Here is a 23,331-nt window from a genome sequence, read left to right as displayed (position 1 = left end):
AGATTGTTCTTCTAAATTTCAGATAAATGGGACTACAGTAGAGAAAGGTCTGTTTTCTCATTCATCTCCTTGCAGACCTAAGTGGAACACAGCACTTTAATCAAACTGACTTGAATTTCTATATTAAGGCTTACCAAGTACTTTTCTCTCCGTAACACTGTAAAGTAGACAGTTATCCCTATTTTTCAGATGAGAAAATTGAGACTAAGAGAGGAGATGTGAATCATCCATAGTCAAACACATAATCAATATTAATGTCAGAACTTAAAACCAGGTGTCTCGACTCCAAGCCCAGGGTGCAGGATGCATGACAGTAGGTTGAGGGTTATCCATTTAAAAAATCAGGAAATAAAAAAAAAAATTTAAAAAATTGGGGGCAGCTAGGTGGTGCAGTGGATAGAGCACTGGCCCTGAAGTCAGGAGGACCTGAGTTCAAATCCGGCCTCAGACCAAACACTTGACACTTACTAGCTGTGTGACCCTGGGCAAGTCACTTAACCCCAATTGCCTAAAAATAAAAAAAAAATTAAAAAAATTAAAAAGTCAGGAACAAAATCAGGAAGGAATGGAAATCCTTTTTCATTATGTTTTTCTTTCCAATTAAAAAGAGCAATGAATTATTATTATTATTATTTTGTTTAACACATCCTTAAAGTAAACTAAGAGGAGATGAAGATTAGGGGGTTGTCAGAATGAAGTGACTAGTGCAAGATCACTCGGCTGTCAGCTGTGACAGATGCAGAATTTGAACCCAGATCTTCCTTCCACCAATTCCAGCCTTCTAGCCAGTGCACCAAGTTGACTGATCACATAGAACAGCAGCTTGGGAAAAAACATAACTTGGCTCACTGGTCACAAAAAAAAACCAGTCAGGATTAGAAGTAGTATAGCTACACCTTTAAGGCACAGATTCTGGAGCTGAAAGACTCAGGTTCAAATCTCACCTTGGGCACTTCCTTCTCCCTCTATGACCTTGGACAAATCACTTTACTTTCCTGCCCTCACGTTAGCCACTTGATGTGATAGCCACCAATGGGTCAAGATTTCGCCTTGCACAATTCACTTTAAAATGTTGTCTCTGGAAACATGTTTTTTGTAGAACTGAAGAATTTCTGTATTTATGATACTTCATACTCAAACCTGAATATCATGCAGTTTTGTGTGATAACCAGACAAGTTTCCTTTCAGTTTGAGTGTTCCTGAAAATCTAAAAAATGTAGCCAGGCATTAAATCATTATTAAACATTGTCTTTTGAAAACTAGTTGCTTTGTTCTGTGCCAACTTTATTAGAGAAAATGATTTTTAAGGGAAAAATACAATATTTGATTTGTAAAAGCTCCTTTATAAACAAAGGAATTGTGATGAGCTGGAGGACCTAAAAATGTCAGGTTATAGATGACAACCTTCAAGATACTTGGAAACAATTCTTCCTGTGCAATTGTTTTGCCAGCCTAACCTGCAGAGAAAGGGAGATAAAGCAATGGAAAAGTGAGCAAAACTACCCTTGGATAAATATTCATTTTTGATTTGCATGAATATGGAGACATGTAGTAATATTTATGAAATGCAATTATCTATTTCAAAATAGAAAAACAAACCAACAAAAAAAAAACCCAAATAGTCCTAATAGAAGTCATTCATTAGACTTTGACTTTTTTATTTTAGAAAGAAGATCTGGCTATTAGATTTCAAAAGTTTCTACCAGTTCTGAAACTTCTGTGATTCTTAATGTTGAGACAACCAATAAATGAATCCATTATTTTATGTTCTCACCTAACTAGACTCTTTAGTGTCTCCTGTTCTTGTCCCAATGTCTACCATCTCTGTGCTTTTGAAAGTGTCCCCCATGCATAGAATGGTCACTCCCCTCTGCCTTGCCATTTTCACCACATAAAATTCCCCCTCTCCTTCAAGGCTCATCCCCTGTCACCTCCTCCATGAAGCTTCTCAAGAATCACCCAATGAAAGTGATCTCTCTCTTCTAATTTCAACTGATATTTTTTTTCTGAATGTCTGCTTTACATCTAAGACATTTTGCCTTGTTTCATAACCATTTGAATACTTCTCTTTGCCTTCCTATTTGGTTGTAAGCTTCTTGGAGAAAGAGTTTAACTCAAGCATCTAATAGAGGGCCTTTGGTTATTGAAATGAATTTTATGAAGAGCAACTACCAAATACACTACCCAGTGCTGAAGAAATCAATTCAAAACATATTAATAGTCCTTAATAGAACATTCCTCCACCCCATCCAACACCAGACCTTATTATTGTAGAAAATATCACAATACTCCCATTTACCCATGGAGTGATTTCTGATTCTTCACTTCCTCTCATTCCACATATCTAATCCCCATATCTAACCAAGACATCCATTTTATACCCTTGCAATACCTCTCATATATGTTCCCTAATCTATTCGGACACTTCTGTCATCTTGGTATAGGTTCTTATCGCCTCATACCTGGATTATAACAGCAACCTTTCGGTTGGTCTCTCTCCCATGAATTTCTCCCCATTCCAGTCCATCCTCCATTCAACTGTCAAAAAGATCTTCAAAAACACAAATCTCACCATGTCACCTCCTATCCAATCAACAACTCCAGTGATTACAAATTACCTCCAGGATCAAATCCAAAATCCTCTGTTGGGCATTCAAAGCCTTTTACATGCTGGACCAAACCCACCTTGCCAGTCTTCTGGCCTTACGCTCCATGCTGTACTCCACAATTCAGTGACACTGGCTTCCTAACTGTGCCTTGAACAAGACACTTCATCTCTCAACAGCATTTCTTTGCCTCTCTCACATGCCAGGAGCTCTCTTCCTCCTCATTTCTGCCTCCTGGCTTCTCTGACTTCCTTCAAGTCTCAGCTAAAGTCTTACCTTCTCAATACATTAAGAGAAATTACACCTGAGCTCTAGGTTGCATGAATCTAAGTAGTTCTTGTTGTATGAGACTATTGACATGAGTCCGATAAATACTACTTATTGCTGACAAATAACATTCGAACTCAGCCTGGCTCCCTATTCTTTCTGAACTGGTACCTCTCAGTTCATTCAGTCTTATCTTATAGACATCTTTCCTCAAGTGGTACATTTCCATTCCTTCCTGAACCCCATACATATCCTGTTGCTGTCCTGCCCCCACTCTACTCAGACTATTCCTTATGCATTGAATGGTCTGTTTCTAACCAGTTGATCCTATCCACCCTTCCCTTAAGCTCCAGCTTAACCACCATTTCTTTCTTTCAATGAACTCCAGACTCAACAATGATTTCTCCCTTTTGTACTTGGTTTACATCTCACTCATGGTCTTAGGGATCATTTTGAGTTATAGCTATCTCAGTTTATGGCAAAACCAGCTCATAGATCCTAAACTCCAAGAGGGCAGGACCATATCTTATTGAATTTTTTCTCTTTATCAACACCTATCACAGTGCTCTATACATAGCAGGTATATAGTAAGTGCTCTTTTTAAAAGTCTGAAGACCCAGATAGTCATGTCTCAAACTATTTTGATTAAATTTTTATATAACTTGTGCTTCTGCCTGTTATTCCATCTCTGGATTATTATTTTCCTCTGGGCTGTGGAGAGATGATTCTTGGCCACAAAAACAGATTGGCAGAGGAGTTTTTCCTCAAGAGGAAATTTCGCAACTCAGAAAGATAGCTCTTTCCAAAGAGGCCGCAATATGCATTCTGATCACTAGAGAGTGCTCAGACACAAGATGAGGCTGCTCTCCCCACCTCCGCTCATGTTGTGACTATGTTCTCAGCACAAGGTAGCTAGCACTACGCTCATGCCGGCAGGGTTCAAAATAGGGTCTGAAATGAAATATTGTTTAAGATATTAAAATATGAAGTCTGTGGCCTATATTACTTCATGTGCTCCTAAACCTTTTGGGTTTTCTTCTTTCAGTTCACTGCCCACTGGATTCATTGATTCAGACTTAGAATCAAATGATAATAGAATTTATTTAGTATAGAATAAAGCAAACAATACCTAGCCAAATTTATTCATCTCTAATCATTTCCAACTGATTTCTCTACCACCTATATGGGTACAGCAGGGAAGAGGGAAAATGGGAAAGGAACAATGGTAGGGGCATTTCCTCTCCATCTGAGAATTATGATCAAAAGAGAAATCCACTTTTCCCCTCATTAACAAAACAGGATTTATGATAGGTTGAAGTTTCTTTAACACAGGATCATTTCTCCTGATTGCTTTGAATCTCTATCTCTGCCCTCTGATAGAGGAAAATAATGATTCGGAGATGGAATAGCAGGCAGAAGCACAAGTTACATAAAAATTTAATCAAAATAGTTTGTGAAAGGAGTTCTCACTTTGACTAAGGTTATGCCATTCAGTGAGTAGAGCTGTTTAAGAGCTGAGCCAAGGGTTGGTCACTTTAATCCAAAATAAAAATAATCAAACTGGGAGGGGAAGACCCTCTGGGTTTTTTGTTAAAAGAGAAACAATTACTATTTACATTCACTTTGAGCCATCCTGGTCCAAACAATAACCATTAAGTGGTACTTGGGTAAGGACCTACTGCTGGCCAGTCAGTGAGAGCCAGTGTGCTGTTCACACCCAAGAAGTCTCTTTTTCATTTTGTTTCTTCGTTCTGTTGACTTGCTATTTGGGCTTCCTGAAAAGGAGGGGAATAGGAAGGGAGAATGAGGGAGTGGCCACCTGGATAGGTAGAGGAATTAGGAATTCTACTGGAAAAAAGCTGGGGCTCCATGAGGAGACTTTCTGAGCACGGAACATATAGCAAAACAAGTAGAAGCCATCACATCCAGGACAGTCTCCATCACAGATCAGAGAGATATGAAGCAATCAGGAGAAATGATCCTGGGTTAATGAGACTTCCATTTATCCTAAATCCTGGCATGGTAGTCAGAGAGAAAGTCGGTTTCTCTTTTGATTATGATTCTCAGATAGAGAGGGAATGCCCCTACCCTTATTCCTGTTCTATACAAAATAAATTCTATAATCATTTGATTCTAAGTCTCTGAATCAAGGAATGCATTGGGCAATGAACTGGGAGAACAAAATTTAGGGGTTCAGGAAGCAGACCTCATATTTTAATATTTTAAACAATATTTAATTTCAGATGCTTTTTTGAACCCTGCCAGCATGAGCTTAGTGCTAGCTGCTCTGTTCTAAGAACACAATCAGAGCCTCACTGGAGGCAGAGTAGCCTTAACTTCTTCTGGCTGAGCTCCCTCTGATGACCAGAATGCACATTGCAGCCTCTTAGGAAAGGGCTATCTGCAGTAGAGCCCAGAAAAAGGATTTACATGATCACTTGATTGGTGGTTCATGTAGAGAGGCTCCTAATGGGCAATTCCAACATTGTACTTCCTTGCTAGAGAATTGTTACAGTCATATATTATCTTGCTGTAGAATTAGGAAAGCAGCAGCACATAGCCCTAAGATTCTTATTAGGAGAGGTTGGGCTATAGAGTATTGTTAAAAGATGATTGCTAATATAAATATACCCTACCAGCCTAGATGCTGCTATACAATACGCAGCAGAATGGACTTTATTTTATCTTTAAACGCCTTCTTTCACTAAACATGCTCACCATTAAAAGCAATGAATTATTTATAGTGACTGGAAACATACCATGCCTGCATGCCATGCCAAGCTTCAATCTTCTTCTCACAGTTTACTGCTTTAACAAAGTTATCTTTCTGAATTTCTGAAAGAAAAATGAAAGAAGACACAAGCAAGTTTCAAGTTCATTTTATCTAAAAGAACAAATCCTAATTATTATGGCGGCAGAAACAATATTGGAAGATTATTCTCCCTAATTTCAGATACATAAGGCTGCCGTAGAGAAAGGTCCGTTCTCTCATTCATCTCCTTCCAGACCTAAGTGTAATGCAGCACTTTAATCAAAATGACTTGAATTTATATATCACTTTAAAGCTTACAAAGGGCTTTTTTTCTCTATAACCCTATGAAGCAGGCAGTTATCCCCATTTTTCAGATGAGAAAATTGAGACTAAGAGAGGAGATGTGAATCATCCAAGAGTCAAACACATAGTCAATGTTAATGTCAGAACTTAAAGCCAGGTCCTGGGTGAAGGGTGCATGATAGAAGGTTTAAGATCATCCATTTAAATGATCAGGAACAAAGTCAGGAATGAATGGAAATCCTTTTTCATTATTTTTTTCTTTCAAATTAAAAAAGGCAGTGAATTATTATTATTATTATTATTAGTGTGAAAAATGATTTTTCTTAGTAATCGTTATCTTGGAAACTCAGAGCTTCCCCATCCCCCTTTCTTTCAAAGTTCAGTCCTTCTTCATTATGTTGCCTAGACAAATCTGGGAAAATGTTGATTCCTCCCTATTATCAAGACAGGTGATATGGAAATTCATGTCTCTTTGACCAGGGTTGAGTGACCTGGATCACTACTCAAAAGATCCTCATTTTAATATAGCCCACCTCCCAGAGTTGATTGACATCCTTTGGGAACACCTATTGTTTGAAGGCTTATAACTCTGTAACCCCAAATCCTGAACCCAGCCATTTCTAAACTGCCATGCAATGCATGCCAAGCCAGCTTGAGAGAAATTAAACTGTGGACACATGCGCTCTGATTTGTTTGTCTCTTTCTTAGAGCAGACTTGGTTTTATATCGGGCTTCTTGGGGTTCCACATTACTTAACTCATCTTTAAAACAAGCCAAGAGGAGATGAAGAGTAGGGAGTTGTCAGAGTGAAGTGACTTGTGCGTGATCACTCAGCTGTCAGCTAGTGACAGATGAAAAATTTAAACCTGAGTCTTTTGACCACCAGTGCTAGCCCTCTACCACTGTACCAAGTTGACTGACCACACAGAACAGAAGCTTGGAAAAATACATAACTTTGCTCACTGGTCATAGAAAACAGTCAGGGCTAGAAGTAGCATAGCCACACCTTGCAAACACAAATTCTGGAGCTGAAAGACTAAGGTTCAAATCTCACCTTGGACACTTCCTCCTCTCTGTATGACCTTAGACAAATCACTTTACTTCCCTGGACCTCACTTCAACCATCTGTGAAGAGAGGGTGATGTACTACATGGCTTCTTACATCTCTTCTACATCTATGATCCTCTAAGGTGGACTAATGGGATTAGCCTGAATTGTTAAAAATTTCCATTATCGACATTCCCTAGCCTAAGGGCATTTATTGCTGGAAACTAGTTTAGGTAGCTACTTAAAATGAAAAGTGAATCTGAAGGACTGTGTTCATTGCTCCTGATTGATTAAGTTCCAGTCAAAAGGATTAAAAAATTATACTCTCCTAAGAACAGATTGCCTTTTTGGGCTTGGGAGTGATGAGACAGGGACTAGAAGGTTAATTAGAAAGTAGGAGTTTCTTATTGGCCTTGGAAAGCTTCTTCCCTTGTGTAGATTTTTAATCTGCATAGCTTGTGCCCTAAATCCACGAGGTTGCTCTTACCTGAGCAAGTAACTTCACACCTTGTGTTTGGTGTCTTGCCATCATCACACCAGTAGTGACTATTTATCTGAAATATCCCATAATTAGTGCTTTGATCTCCAGGATTATAGTGTGTAGCTGTGGTGTTCAAATCACTCTCCACCAAGCACACCACTGTGATGAATTTATTTTAATAGTGATTATTTCATATCTAATCATATTTATCCAGGAAAGTTAATAGGTCTGAACTAATGAGATCCTTCTTCAGCACTAATATAGTTTATAGGTGCTGCAGTGGATGGAGCTCTCACCCTGCAAGTAGGAGGACCTAGCTTTATTTCTTTTTTTTGCCTATTTTAATTCCTTCAATTTCCTTTTCTTCTCTTATTGCTAAAAGTAACATTTCTAGTACCATATTGAATAACAGTGGTGATAATGGGCATCCTTTTTTCACCCCTGATCTTACTGGAAATACTTCTAGTTTATCCCCATTACATATAATGCTTGTTGAAGGTTTTAGGTAGATGTTACTTAACATTTTAAGGAAAACTCCATTTATTCCTATCCTCTCTGGTGTTTTTAATAGAAATGAATATTGTATTTTGTCAAAAGCTTTTTCTGCTAAAGAAAAAAATAACAAATTAAAAATCCCTAATTAAATACCAAATTAGAAATACTGAAAACCAAAGGAGAGATTAATAAAATTGAAATTAAGAAAACTATTGAACTAATAAATAAAACTAAGAGCTGACTTTATGAAAAAAACAACAATACAATAGATAAACATTTGGTTAATTTAATTTAAAAAAAAGAAGGAAGAAAATGAAATTACCAGTATAAAAAATGAAAAGGGTGAATTCACCACCAATGAAGAGGAAATTCAAACAGTAATTAGGAACTATTTTTCCCAACTGTATGCCAATAAATTTCACAATCTTAGTGAAATGGATGAATGTTTACAAAAATATAAATTGTTCAGATTAACAGAAGAAGAAGTAAAATGCTTACATAACTCCATCTCAGAAAAGGAAATTAAACAAGCCATCAATGAATTCCCTAGGAAAAAATCTCCAGGGCCCAATGGATTTACAAGTGAATTCTATCAAACATTTAAAGAACAATTAATTCCAATACTATATAGACTATTTGGGAAAATAGGCAAAGAAGGAGTCTTACCAAAATCTTGTTATGATACAAATATGGTGCTGATACTTAAACTAGGAAAAGTCAAAACAGAGAATGAAAATTATAGACTAATTTCTTAATGAATATAGATGCAAAAATTTTAAATAAAATATTAGTAAAAAGATTACAACTTATCATGAGAATAATACACATGACCAGGTAAGATTTATACCAAGAATGCAGGGCTGGTTCAATATTAGGAGGTCTGGTTGATTTTAGAAAAACATGGAAAGGCTTGCATGAAAAAATGAAAAGTGAAATGTGCTGTAGAAAGAGAAACATATATGTAGTAACAGAAATACTGTCCTAGGAACAACTTTGAATGACTTGAGTATCTTGAGTATCATAAATACTCAAACCATCTAAAAAGGATCTACGAAGGAAGATTGTTATCCACCTCCAGAGAAAGAACTGATAAACAGAATTATGTATCGTATAGTTTCATACATATGTGTGTATATGTGTATATCTATACATCTATACATACATACATATATAATTATATATGTATATTTATTTGTATGTAGTTTGCAGTCTTCTCTAAGGGAGAATGGTAAGGGAGGGACAAGAAAAAGTACACAGCAGAGAACAAAGGAACACTTAGAAGGATGCACAGAAAAGTTGGGTAGCTTCAAAAACAATGTGCAGTGTTTATCCCATCATTTTTTTAAGAAAAAGTAAATAATCTCAAATGGAAATTCATGGTTTCCCATTCTCCTTATGTTCTGTTGTATACATGGAAATGTTGACTATATTTTCCTTTTCTGTATTTAAGTTTAAAATTTAAATTAAAAACATGTGGAATACCCTTGAGATTAATATGTTTGTTTTCTGTGAGTTACCTTATCAGGCATGTGCATGGGACAGAACAAGCCTGTTTGCTGAAAGGCACCAATCTGGAGCCTGCAGTGAGCCAAAGTCTTGTTTGCTCCCAGAAGACTTTGCTAATGTTCTCTGGCTGACCTTGCTGAGCTGTGCCCCCCACACAAACCCAACCTGGCCCAAACCAGTCTTGTGGTCAATTGTTCTTACAAAACATCCTGCTTCTGTGTCCAAACTGTTTCTAACAAGGACTGTCCATTCCCCCCCCCCCCCATCTCTCCATAAACCTCTCATTTGTGGTTTTTAAGCAGAAATCTCCCCTTCCTCTAGTGGGCTGTGGAATCCTTTGCACTTTGTATTAGGGTACCTCTGCACTAGTGTCTGATTTTCTTCCTAATAAAACTTTTCTGTTTTCAACTCAGCTTGGACTCTGCAGTTTTGAGGGGTGGACTTTGCTCAGTTGATATAATGAATAAAAAATTAAAAAAAAAAGAAATTGGAATAAGGGAGAAAGTGAGGGAAGATAACATGAAGTTTTGAGACATGGAAAAGAAGAGAAGAGTTTGTGTGATTAAATTCTATTTTCTCGGTAAAGTATGAGACAAGGGACTCTCCTGAAATAAAAGGAGGAGGTGGTGGTGTGAGTGGCTTGAGTTGAAAAGAGAACTTTTAGAACAGATGCTCTGAGGAATGTGAAAGAGAATTAATTTGATAAGGGTAAAAGGATTGCTTTATTGTAATGAGCACCTACTTGAGATTCAATCACATACATTTGAATTGGACCCAGCCAACTTGGTCATGAAACTTCCTCTAGTAAAAGCATGTCAGCAGAAATGAAGAAAACAAATGGGAGGCTGAAGGCAGGACAGTGACCCAGGGTTGGGATTTCACAAGGTGTGAATAGTGATAACATAAGGGAACAAAGTATGAGAAGCTAGAGTTGAACTGGCAGGGTTGAGATTGGGAAAGGAGGAAAATGAAGTTAGAACAAGTGAAAGAGCCTGCAGAACACTGAGAGAAGGGGGACTGGAGATCCTAGTAAAGACAGAGAATATTTGCCTCTCCCATATTCCACCCTTTCAAAATCAGGACATTTGCTCTTCCTCAGTACTGTGACCACTCTTCTGTTCTGCACAGTCTTTCACAGATCAATGGCATAGTAATCACATCTAATTTATCAACTTGACAAGCATTTATTGGACATCTATGTTAATGAAGTACAAGGAAGAATGGAATGATGATGGGTCATGGTTAGACATATTTTAAAATTTTTTCAAAGAATTTTGTATTGATATCTTTTATTTCTGCATTATTTCTCAATATGTCTCCTCCTCATTCCCCCATCCAGACAGCCACTGGGTTGGTAGATAACTAGGAGCAGGATCTAGAGAAAGGGATCGATGAACATAGAGTAACTTTAAAGGAGGAGGGTTCATGGAGTAATGGTGGAGGAAGGGTCTGTAACTGGCAATGTTGAACAAGGAGTATGCTTCCTTCTGATCTACTATGGGGAGTATATGAGAAGGTGCATCCATTAGGAAAGAGGGAGGCTAGGGATGCAGTGTCTTCTGGGAGTTCTCTGTGACTCCTGGAAAGAGTATGAGAGATTTGGTGTAAGATGAAGGAAAGTTCATGAATGAGCAAATGAAAGAAAATTCAAGAAAGAACTAGGAAACATCTGACAGCTGGATTGTGGGGTTGAGAGAGGACATCCTGGGGTAGGTGAGGATGAGAGAATGGGGACAAGTAGCAGAGGAGAGGAAGCTAGGGATTCTATGTAACTGGGACTCGGGGAGGAAGAGGTGGGAGCTGGCAGGTCATAAGAAGTGGAGATGTTCTTACTGGGATATTTGTCTTTAAGAGTTTATTCTAAGAGTAAAGTCTCCTGTCTTTCAAGTACTAGCAAAGAAGTGATATTAAACTTAGTGCTAGCAGCCCATAGGAGAAGTACTAAGGACAAGAAATCTGACATCTGAGTCTTTTACTCTAATCCCTCAAGTAGAGGCCTTTTGTGGAAGGCTATGATCCTGGCAATAAGGTGTTTAAGCCCTAAACCTGTCAAATTTTTAAAGAATGCAAAGTTGACAAGAATAGATAAAATCTGGAATGATTGAATTAGGGTCAAAAGGTCGTAGAATGTGAGTTGTTGAGTTCACTTGTTTCTGATTCTTCTTGTCTTCTCTGTTCCACTCATGTACTTTTAAGGTTTGCAACATATATATATATATATGTATATATATATGTACATATATATGTATACAACACTATATTTATGTCTTTTTCTCTATTTATGTCTCTATCTACGTCATTATCTATCTACTCATTCAAACCTCACGTTTACTTCTATTATGTCACCAGTACCAAATACTTTTGACAATTCCTATTTCCTATTATAGTTGGAGGTCTGGAAGTGCTTGCTATTCTTGCTTCATTACTACTATTTAAAAATTATTTTCCTTGACATTCTAGATTATTTTTTTCTCCAAGTCAATTCTTAAAATTATTTTGTCTGTATCTGTAAATCATTCTTTTGGTATTCTGACTGGTATTTGACCATATCTATATATTAAGTTTTGTAATATTTTCAGTTTAATTAAGTAGACCAGGCCCAGACATGGGCACTGAATATTTCTCCAGAATAACATCATTTCTAAGAAGAAATTTCAGCAAAATATCATAATTTTGAGCAAAATGTATATAAACATATCTACATTTATATGTTCAATCTATAAATTTATATATAAGTATACATATATAAATCTATATCTCTATAGATTGAATTATTAGTACATGTGATTCTTGAAAATAATCAGCCTCTTCCTTTCATACTTTGCCTAATGTAGTTGCCTCATTAAAATACACCCGCTTTTTAGTGGTTTCTGTTGATTTCTGAAGAGATAGAGGTGACAGCACTCGCCAGGTCAGGAATTCACCTTACACATATTCACTTCAAGATGTCATCTCTGAAAACATGCTTTTTTAAGAATCGAAGAATTTCTGCATTCATGATACTAAATTGTCTCTTCACATCCAAACCTAAATATTATGCAGATTTATGTGATAATGAGGCAAGTTTTCTTTCAGTTTGAGTGTTACTGGATACCCAAAAAATGTAGCCAGGCATTAAACCATTATTAAACGTTATCTTTTGAAAACTAGTTGCTTCATTCTGTGCAAACTTTTATTTGAGAAAATGATTTTAGGAGAAAAAAATACAGTATTTGATTTGAAGAAGCTTCTTTTTAGGCAGAGGAATCATGATGAGTTGAGGGGCCTGAAAGTGGCAGGTTACAGATGGCAACCTTTGAGATATTGGGATGCATCTTTTATTAAACAATTGTACATATAGTCCGACCTGCAGAGAAAGGGAGATGAAGCAATGAAAAACTGAGCAAAACTACTGTTGGATAAATGTTCATTTTTGTTTTGCCTGAATATGGAGACATGTACTAATATTTATGAAATGCAATTATCTATTTCAAAACAGAAAAATAAACAGAAAATAAAGACTTCTTAATAAAACTCATTCATTTGGCCTTTGCTTTCTAATTTTTAAAAAGAGGATTGGGCTGTTGGATTTCAAAAGTTTCTACCAAGTCTGAAGCTTCTTTGATTCTTAGTGTTGAGGCAACCAACAAATGAATCTACTGTTCTATGCTGTGACCAAACTAGACTCTTTAGTGTCTCTTGTTCTTGTCCCAATGTCTACTATCTCTGTGCTTTTGAAAATGTCACTTACCTCTGCCCTGCCATTTTCATCATATAAAATACTCCCTCTCCTTCAAAGTTTATCCCATGTCATCCCTTCCCTGAAGTTTCTCAAGATCCACCCAAGTGAAAGTAATCTTCAAATTTCAACCAATATTTTTTTTTGCATGTCTCTTTTGCTTCTAACTCATTTTGCCTTGTTTCAAAAACATTTGGATGCTTGTCTTTTCCTTGCTATTTGGTTGTAAGCTTCTGGGAGACAGAGTTTATCTCAAGCATCTAATGCACTGCCATTTGTTACTGAAATGAATTTTATAAACTGTATCTACTGAACACATTCCCCAATGCTGAAGAAAACTATTCAAAATATATGAATGAGTGTTCCTACACCTTACCCAGCTGAAGCCCTTATTATTGTAGAAGATACCACCATCCTCCCAATTTACACATGCTTTCAACCTAGGAGTGATTTCTAACTCCTCACTCCTTCTCATTCCCCATATCTAATCAGTTGACATGACATCCATTTTCCAACCTTGTAATATGTCTCGTGTATGTTCCCTAATCTATTCTGATAGATCCATCATCCACTGCAGGTTCTTATTACCTCACACTTGGATTATAACATTATCCCTTTAGTTGTTCTCCATCCCATAAGTTTCTCCCCATTTCAGTCCATGCTTCATTCATCTGTGAAAAAGATCTTCCTAAAACACAAATCTTTACTTGTCACTCCCTATCCAATCAACAACTCCAGTGGTTCCAAATTACCTCTAGGATTAAATCCAAATTCCTCTGTTGGGCACTCAAAACCTTTTATAACCTGAACAAAACCCTTTCCAGTCTTACACCTTACCCTCCTTGCTATACTCTACCATCCAGTGACATAGACCTCCTAACCATGCCTTGAACAAGACACTCCATCACTCAACTGCATAGCACTTTCTCTTCCTCTCCCTCATGCCAGAAACTCTCCCTCTTCATTTCTGCCTCCTGGCCTCTCTGACTTCCTTCAAGTTTCGGCTAAAGTTCTACCTTCTGAATACATTAAGACAAATTGCACCTAAGCTCTAGCTTACATGAATCTAAGTAGTTCTTGTTATACGGAACTACTGACACGAGTCCCATAATGACTATTTATTGCCTTGCAAATAACATTCAAACTCAGCCTGGATCTCTATTCCCTCCCAACTGGTACCTCAAAATTCTTTCAGCCTTATCTCATCATAGACAACTTTCCTCAAGGGGTACACCTCTATTCCTTCCTTTCCCCTGTACATACTCTGTTTCTGTCCTGCCCCCACTCTACTCACACTATTCCTGATGCATAGAATGGCCCATTTCTAACCATTTGATCCCATCAATCCTTCCTTTAAGGTCCAGCTCAACCACCATTTCTTTCTTTCAGTGAACTCCAGAATCAAAAACTATTTCTCCCTTTTGTACTTGGTTTGCATCTCACTTATGGACCTAGGGAACATTTTGAATTATAGCTATATGGATTTATGACAAATCCAGCTCCTAGATCCTAAGCTCCATTAGGTCAGGGACTGTCTTATTGGATCTTTTCTCTCTCTTATCACCTAACACAGTACTCTATACATAGCAAGTATATAACAAGCACTCTTTCTAAGGGTTGGAAGACCCATATAGTCATGTTGCACACTCTTTTGATTAAATTTTTATGTAACTTATGCTTCTGCCCATTATTCCATCTCTGAATTATTGTTTTCCTTCAAGCCATGGAGAGATGACTCCTGGCCACAAAAATAGATTGGCAGAGGATTTTTTACCCCAGAGGATTTTCAGATATTACTTTCACAGGGGAAATCCATTGCCCACCACCCTTCATGTACTGGAGGTGGGAGATCACAGAAATAAGAAACAGGATAAGGGGTATTCATACATGAAGAAGTCTATTTTTCATTTTCTTTCTTCCTTCTGTTGTCTTGATATTTGGGCTTCCAGGGCAGGAGGTAAAGAGGAAGGGAGAGCAAGGGAGCTGTCACATGGACAGGTAAAGAAATTTGGATCTGCTCTGGAACAAAGTTTGGCTCCATAAAGTTACTATCTAGCATGAGTCATGTATTAAAACAAGTGGAGGCCAGTACAGCCAGGAGAGGTCTCCATCAGAGAACAGAGATAGAGATTCAAAGAAATCAGGAAAAATGATGCTATGTTAATGAGCCTTCCAAGTATCATAAATCCTGTTGAGCTAGTGAGGGAGAAAGTAGCTTTCTCTTTTGATCATGATTCTCAGATGGAGAGGGAGTGCTCCCACCATTATTTCTTTGACCAGAGTGTGATTGAGATTCTCCCCAGATGAACCCAAAGAGGTGGCAGGGACAATAATCAGAAATGATCAGAGATGAATAAATTGGCCTAGGTATTTCTTGCTTTATTCTATACAAAATAAACTTCATAATCATTTGATTCTAAGTCTCTGAATCCATGAATGCAGCGGGCTGTAAATTGGGTTAACAAAACCCAAAAGGTTTAGGAGTTCCTGAAAGTAGTATAGTCCACAGACCTCATATTTTAATATTTTGAACAATGTTTCATTTCAGACCTTGTTTTGAACCCTAGCATGAGTTTAATACTAGCTGCTTTGTGCTAAGAACATAGCCAGAGCATGACTGGAGGGTGGGCAGAGTAGCCTCAACATCTTCTACTTGAGCACCCTCTGGTGACCAGAAAGCATATTGAAGCCTCTTAGGAAAGGGCTGTCTCCAGTAGGGCCCAGAAAAAGTATTTTCAAGATCTCATGATTGGTAGTTCAAGTAGAGAGCCTCCTAGCGGGCAATTTCAATATTGTACTTCCTTGAAAGATAATTATTACAGTGATATATTATCCTTCTGTAGAATTAAGAAGGCAGCACCACACAACCTTAGGATTCTTATTAGGAGAGATTGTGTTATAGAGTATGGTTAAAAAATGATTGCTAATATGAATATATTCTACCAGACTAATTGGTGCTATATAATACACAAAAGAATGGACTTGATTTTATCTTTGAACACTCTCTCCCACTGAACATGCCCATCACTGAAAGAAATGAATTCTTGTTTATAGTGATTGAAAACATACCATGCTTTCATGGCTTGTTTAGCTAAAATCTTCTTCACACAGTTACTGCTTTAACGAGGTTTTCTTCCAGAAGTTCTGAAAGAGAAATGAAAGAAGACATAAGTTTCAAGTTCATTTTATCTAAAAGAACCAATCCTACCTATCAAGGTAGTAGAAACAATATTGTAAGATTATTGCCCTAAATTTCAAGTAAATGGGACTGCAGTAGAGGAAGGCTTGCTCTCTCATTCATCTCCTTCCAGACTTCAATGGAACACAGCATTTTAATCAAACTGACTTGAATTTCTATGTCACTCTAAGGCTTACAAAGTGCTTTTCTCTCCATAACCCTATGAAGCAGGCAGGTAGTCAGGTATTCCCATTTTTCATATGATAAAATTGAGACTCAGAGAGGAAATGTGAATTGTCCATGGTCAAAGACATAGTCAATGTTAATGTCTGAACTTAAAGCCAGGTGTCTTGACTCTAGGCCCAGGGTAGAGGGTCCATGACACCAGGTTGAGTGTCATCCACTTAAAAAATCAGGAACAAAATCAGGCAGGAATGGAAATCCTTTTGCATTATTTTTTTTTTCAAATTAAAAAGAACAGTGAATTATTATTGTTATTATTATTAGGTTAATTCAACCTTGAAACAAGTTAAGAGGTAATGAAGACTAGGGAGTTGTCAGAGTAAAATGACTTGGGCATGATCATGGAGTTGTCAGCTAATAAATGTAGGTCTTCTGTCACCAAATCTAGCCTTCTAATCAGTGCACCAAGGTGATTGACCACATAGAACAGCAGTTTGGAAAAAATATAACTTTGCTCACTGGTCACAGAAAACAATCAGGGCTAGAAGTAGCATAGCTACACATCCCAGGCAGAGATTCTAGAGCTGAAAGACCCAGGTTCAAATCTCACCCTGAACATTTCCTCCTTCCTTTATGACTTTGGTCAAATCACTTTACTTCCCTGAACCTTACTTTAGCCATCTAGGAAGTGAAGGTGATGGACTAGATGGCTTCTGAGATCTTTACATCTATGATCCTACGATGTGGACTAATTGGATCAGCTTGAATTGATGAAAATTTCCATTACATGTATTATAAAGTAGTTTAAGAGCATTTATTGGTGGAATGAATGGTAGCTACCATTTTAGGTTGAAGGTTTGTGTTCATTCCTTTGATCATGTTCTAGTCAAAAAGACTAAGAAATGATAGTCTCCTAAGAAGAGTTAGCCTTTTTGCATGGGAATGATGAGACAGGGACTGGAAACTTTATTGGAAAGTAGGAGTTTCGGGGGGGGGGGAGCGAATCAAGATGGCGGAGTAAAAGCAGTGACTCGCTTGAGCTCTCCCCCAAAGCCCTCCAAATACCTATAAAAAATGGCTCTAAACAAATTCTAGAGCAGCAGAACCCACAAAAAGACAGAGTGAAACAAATTTACAGCCCAAGACAGCCTGGATGGTTGATCAGAAAGGTATATCATGCTGGGCTGGGAGAGGAGCGCAGTTCGGCGTGCGTGCTCAGGGAAGGCAGGCCTCAGTGAACCTGGAGCAGGCCTCAGAGGACTAAATCACGGGCAGCTGTAGTGGTTTCCAGACTTCTCAACCCAGGAATGCCAAAGACAACTTGGAAGGTCAGTGGGAAAAGTCTGTGTCTGCAGTGAGAGAGAGAAGTGCGGTCCCAGCCCCGGTCCTCGTGTGAGGCCCTGCGGTGGTGGCTGCTTCTGGAGCTTCCAGCCCACAGACTGAGGGGGATTCCAGTGGCTGATCAGAGGGATCTCTGCAGGGATCTCTCTGCTGGTGCAGGATTTGCGTATGCTTGGATCTGGGTCACAGTTCTGGGTGGCAGTCGTGGGGTGAGAAGGAGTGCTGGTGTGGTGGTGCTTGTAGGGGCTGTGGAGAGGAAATTCTCCTCACAGTTCCAATACAGGAAAGAGGGCTTGTGGTTACTCATAGACCAGAGAACAGGCCAGGAAAGGAGTAAACACCTTGCCCCTTATCTTACCACCTTAAAAGAACTGAAAATTTACAGGTCCTTAGAAGTATCTCTGAAAACAGCTGCACAAAACCCCTGAAGCTTGGGATAGTACATTCTCCACACTGGAAGCAGACTCTTACCTTAACAAAGAGTTTAAAACTCAAGTAATTGGCTAGGATCATGAATAAACAAAGGTCCAAAAAAAAGTCAGACTACAGAATCTTTCTTTGGTAACAAAGAAGATCAAAACATACAACCAGGAGAGGACAACAAAGTCAAAGCTCCTACATCCAAAGCCTCCAAGAAAAATATGAATTAGTCCCAGGCCATGGACGAACTCAAAAGGGATTTTGAGAAGCAAGTAAGAGAAGTAGAGGAAAAACCAGGAAGACAAATGAGAGTGATGCAAGAAAATCATGAAAAACAAGTGAACAGCTTGCTAAAGGAGACCCAAAAAAATACTGAAGAAAATAACACCTTAAAATATAGCCTAACCCAAATGGCAAAAGAGGTCCAAAAAGCTGAGAAGAAGAATGCCCTAAAAAGCAAAATTAGCCAAATGGAAAAGGAAGTCCAAAAGCTTACTGAAGAAAATACTTCCTTAAAAATTAGAACAGAGTAATTGGAAGCTAGTGACTTTATGAGAAATCAAGACACTGTAAAACAAATCCAAAAGAATGAAAAATTAGAAAACAATGTGAAATATCTCATTGGAAAAACAACTGACCTGGAAAATAGATCCAGGAGAGAGAATTTAAAAATTATTGGACTATCTGAAAGCCATGATAAAAAAGAGCCTTGACATCATCTGTCAAGAAATCATCAAGGAAACCTGCCCTGATATTTTAGAACCAGAGGGCAAAATAGAAATGGAAAGAATTCACTGATCACCTCCTGAAAGAGATGCCCAAAGGAAAACTCCTAGGAATATTGTAGCCAAATTCTGGAGTTCCCAGGTCAAGGAGAAAATATTACAAGCAGCCAGAAAGAAACAATTCAAATATCATGGAAACACAATTAGGATAACACAAGATTTAGCAGCTTCTACATTAAAGGACTGCAGGGTTTGGAATACAATATTCCAGAGGGCAAAGGAGATAGGATTACATGCAAGAATCACCTGCCCAGCAAAACTGAGTATAATCCTTCAGGGTAAAAATGGTTATTCAATGAAATAGGGGACTTTCAAGCATTCCTGAGGAAAAGACCAGAGCTGAATAGAAAACAAGTGTCAGTATTAGGGTAGTTGGAGGGGAAAAATATATGTATGTACATATGTATAGATAGATAGATAGATAGATAGAGGGCACTTGGTGAGTTGAAGATGAAGGGGTGATATCTGGAGAATAAAATTAAGGGGTAAGAGAGGATTATACTGGTAGGAGAAAGGGAGAGGTAGAATAGGGTAAATCATCTCCCATAAAACAGGCAAAAAAAAGGCTCTTACAATGTAGGAAAAGTGGGGGAAGGTGAGAGGGAAAGAATGAATCTTATTCTCACAGGATTTGGTTTAAGGAGAGAATAACATAAACACTCAGTTGGGTATGGAAATCTATCTTATTCTACAGGAAAATGGGGGGAGAAGGAGACAAGAGAGCAGGGGGACGAGAAAGGGAAGGCAGATTGGGGGAGGGGGTAATCAAAAGCAAACACTTCTGAGGAGGCACAGGGTCAAAAGAGAGAATAGAATAAATGGGGGGTGGGATAGGATGAAGGGAAATATACTTAGCTTTTTACAACATGACTACTATGGAAGTGTTTTGCATGACTACCCATGTATAACCTGTATCGAGTTGCTTGCCTTTTCAATTAGGGTGGGTGGGGAAGGAGGAGAGGATAAAATTTGGAACCCAAAGTCTTAAAAACACATGTTAAAAAATTGTTTTCACATGCAACTGGTAAATAAGAAATACACGAAATGGGGTATAGAAATCTATGCTGTCCTATAGGAAAATAGAAGGGGAAGGGGATAAGAGAAAGGGGGGTGAGATAGAAGAGAGGGCAGATTGGAGGAAAGGGGTATACAGAGTTCATGCCATCTTGGGTGGAGGGAGGGATGAGATGGGGAGAAAATTTGGAACTCAAAATCTTGTGGAAGTGAATGTTGAAAACTAAAAACGAATAAATAAATTAAAAAAGAGAAAGTAAGAGTTTCTTATTGGCATTCTAATGCTTCTTCCATTGTGTAAGTTTTTAATCTGCATAGCTTGTTGAGCAGTTTTATTGTGCTCAATCCATGAGGTTGCTCTTACCTGAGCAATTGACTCCACAGATATTCAATGAATTTGGTGTCTTGCTATCATCACACCAGTAGTGATTGTTGATCTGAAATATTCCGTAATTAGTATTTTTATCTTTAGGATTGTAGTGTGTGGCTGTGATGTTCAAATTGCTCTGTGTCTCTGCTATACACACCCCTGTGAAGAATTCATTTTAATAGTGATTACTTCATATTCAGTCATACTTATCCAGGAAAATCCATACACCCGAATTAATGTAATCCTCTTTTATCACTGATATTCTCCTAGCCCTCCTTGCAATATTCTTCCATTCATTGATATTGACTTTCTTGATTTTCCTTGAATGAGACTTTCTGTCTCCTGACTGATCATTTTCACTGCCTGTCACATATGCCAGAAAGGAGATTATAGCAATATATCAGAAACATCATGCACTCTGACCATGTGGGCTTTATACCAGAAATGAAGGACTGGTTCAATATCAGGAAAACTATCTGCATAATTCTGGAGAACAATTTGAAACTGTACCCTCAACTCTATTATGCAGAGACAGGAACCATTATCTCTAGCTTAGGTCCATCAGCACTAGAGTGCAGGAGCACATCTTATGAGCTGAACACTGAGACAGAAGAGTCATTTTGGCCAGAATTTCTGGCTCTTGTCCAAAAACCTTGAACTCTCTTCTAAGAGGTACCATCTTCTCTAAGTGACTGCACTATGACAGGGAATGCCCTCCAATTATATAATCCTGTAAGGGTTCTGTTAGTGTTGAAGTGGAGGAAGTTGGTATGGGTGGGGAATGGGGTCATGGCTAAGGATCTAAACTAAAATTTGAACTTGGATTATGCAAACCTATGGAAAATAAAGTTACAGATTTAGTATAAGAGATTTGGAAGGAAACAGTAGGTCAAGTTTTAAGTTAAATAGGATTTCAATTTACCATCCCTACCCTGAACATCTTATTCATGAAAACTTGGCTTTTGGGTCATCCTGGTGATGTTTTGAAATGGAAAACTTTTGTTTCAAATTATATTAACACCAAAGAAATTGAAAAAATAAGAACAACAAATCATGCATTCCTCTGAAACTGTCACCCACATTCTCAGCCCTCATCTCCTAGTGTCTGTGGAGATCCACAGGAGATCAGACTTACAGTGAGCTAGGATGGTTTCATGGAGGCTATCCTTGAATAGTGAATCTATTCTTTTGACAAATTCACATCTTCCCATTTTGATACCATGGACTGCCGTAGTGAGGAAGATGAACCCCAGAAGAAGGAGTGCCTTTATGTTGACTGAGTAATCAAACTGTGGAGGCTGAGATGTGCCTCAGTATTTAACTTCTGTCTTAAATTCCTCTTCCTTGTTTGACAGTTCCACACTCTAGTTATGCGGAAAACAAAACCCATATATGACTGCATTTCCCCACTTCCCCTGAAGGCAGAAGACCGAGCACATAGCATGACATGATAACTCTCCCTCTATCCCAAAGTCCAGTTAGAGTGAGAGAGAAAATAAGGTTTAAATAACAGGCTAAAATCGACCTTCCTTAAGCTAATGCCAATTCAAAGTCAGAGGAGCATAGAAATCTTTAGCAAGTGAAAAGCCATGGATAATCATAATCCCTGTATATACAAGATAAGAGAGTCAGAGATTCAGAGAATTTCAGAGCTGGAATGGAGTCTAACCCATTCCCAAGCTATGTTGCAGTGGAATCTTCTCTGCCACGCAAGTGAGGAATAGGATTGGGACTTGGGATGATGTGGGGAGAAGATAAGGTAACAGGGATAGGGTAAAAAGAGAGACTAAGAAAGAAAACAGTGGAAAAAAAGATGAAGGGAAATTCATAAATAATAATTATAACTTTGAATGAGATGTTTATAATAGCTATCTTTTTTGGTGGCAAAGAACTGGAAATTGTAGGGATCCCCATCAGTTGGAAAATGACTGAACAAGTTGTGGTGTATGGTTGTTATCAGATACTACTGTGCTGTAAGAAATGATGAGCTCAGTGCAGTTAGGTGGTGCAGCAGATAGAGCTCTAGCCTTGGAGTCAGCAGAACTCGAGTTAAAAAAATCTGGCCTCAGATTCTTGACACCTACTAGCTGTGTGACCCTGGACAAGTCACTTGACCCCAATTACCTCACCAAAAAAAAGCCCCCCCCCAAACAAAGAAAAAAAAAGAGATGATGAGCTCAATGATCTTAAAAACATGGAAAGACATGCATGAAATGGTAAAGAGCAAAGTGAGCAAAACCAAGAGAACATTGTATACAGTAACAGCAATGTTGTTTTAAGAATGACATTGAATGATTAAGTCATTTTGACTATTATAAATACACAAATTAAAAATAAAAGATAAATGAATAAAGATGCTATCTGCATCCAGAGAAAGAACTGATAAATAGAAGTATGTGCAGAAAAAATTTACATACATATAGACCTATTTTTTGTCTAATTGTTGTGATCTCTAGGGCAGCAGGAAGGGGAGGGAAGAAAATAAAAGAAAAAGAAAAAAAGAAATTTCCATGATTATTATAAAATTTGACAAAATAGCAAGTTGTACATAATAGATTTGCAATTATCTTTTCATTATACTGTGTGATGGAAATTCCTGTTTTATTCCATAAATTAAAAAATTTAAAAAGATAGATACAAAAGCCAGAAGCAAGAGGTAGAATTAAAGGATGAAGATGATGCCACGGAATGCACTTGTAAGAGTGGTGTCAAGAATACAGATCACTGAAGTTCAGAGGGAGCTAAGGTGGGGGTTGAAATATAAGTACAAAAAATAGAACTTTAAAAACAGTATACCACTTCTGCCCAGGCAGGTGGATCAATTCTTTGAAGGAGAGCCTTGTGAGGCTGAGTACATTGGCCTAG

General features: G+C 37.9%; 1 protein-coding gene across 1 annotated transcript; it reads right to left on the bottom strand.

Moving 5' to 3' along the window:
• Positions 1-1,390: 1,390 nt before the first annotated feature.
• On the bottom strand, positions 1,391-21,415 carry LOC114037346 (lysozyme C-like). Its single transcript, XM_027854181.1, has 4 exons — positions 21,389-21,415; positions 7,463-7,598; positions 5,633-5,708; positions 1,391-1,457 (listed from the first exon to the last, which is right to left on the bottom strand). Exons 1-4 carry the CDS (start codon positions 21,413-21,415, stop codon positions 1,391-1,393), a joined length of 306 nt encoding a protein of 101 aa, XP_027709982.1.
• Positions 21,416-23,331: the final 1,916 nt, after the last annotated feature.

Source organism: Vombatus ursinus, unplaced genomic scaffold, assembly GCF_900497805.2.
Source record: "Vombatus ursinus unplaced genomic scaffold, bare-nosed wombat genome assembly UNPS02010320.1, whole genome shotgun sequence".
NCBI classification, from domain to species: Eukaryota; Metazoa; Chordata; class Mammalia; order Diprotodontia; family Vombatidae; genus Vombatus; species Vombatus ursinus.
Note: the sequence above shows the minus strand (reverse complement) of the source record. Positions and strands in the feature narration are given on the sequence as shown.

Excerpts from the sequence above, each read along its gene's own strand:
- LOC114037346 (XM_027854181.1), bottom strand. The coding sequence starts at position 21,415 with ATGAATAAGATGTTCAGGGTAGGGATG. Across the intron at positions 7,599-21,388 it reads AGATGTTCAGGGTAGGGATG|AGTGATTTGAACACCACAGC; the intron begins GTAAATTGAAAT and ends TGCTTGGTGGAG. Across the intron at positions 5,709-7,462 it reads GTGTGAAGTTACTTGCTCAG|AAATTCAGAAAGATAACTTT; the intron begins GTAAGAGCAACC and ends TTTTTCTTTCAG.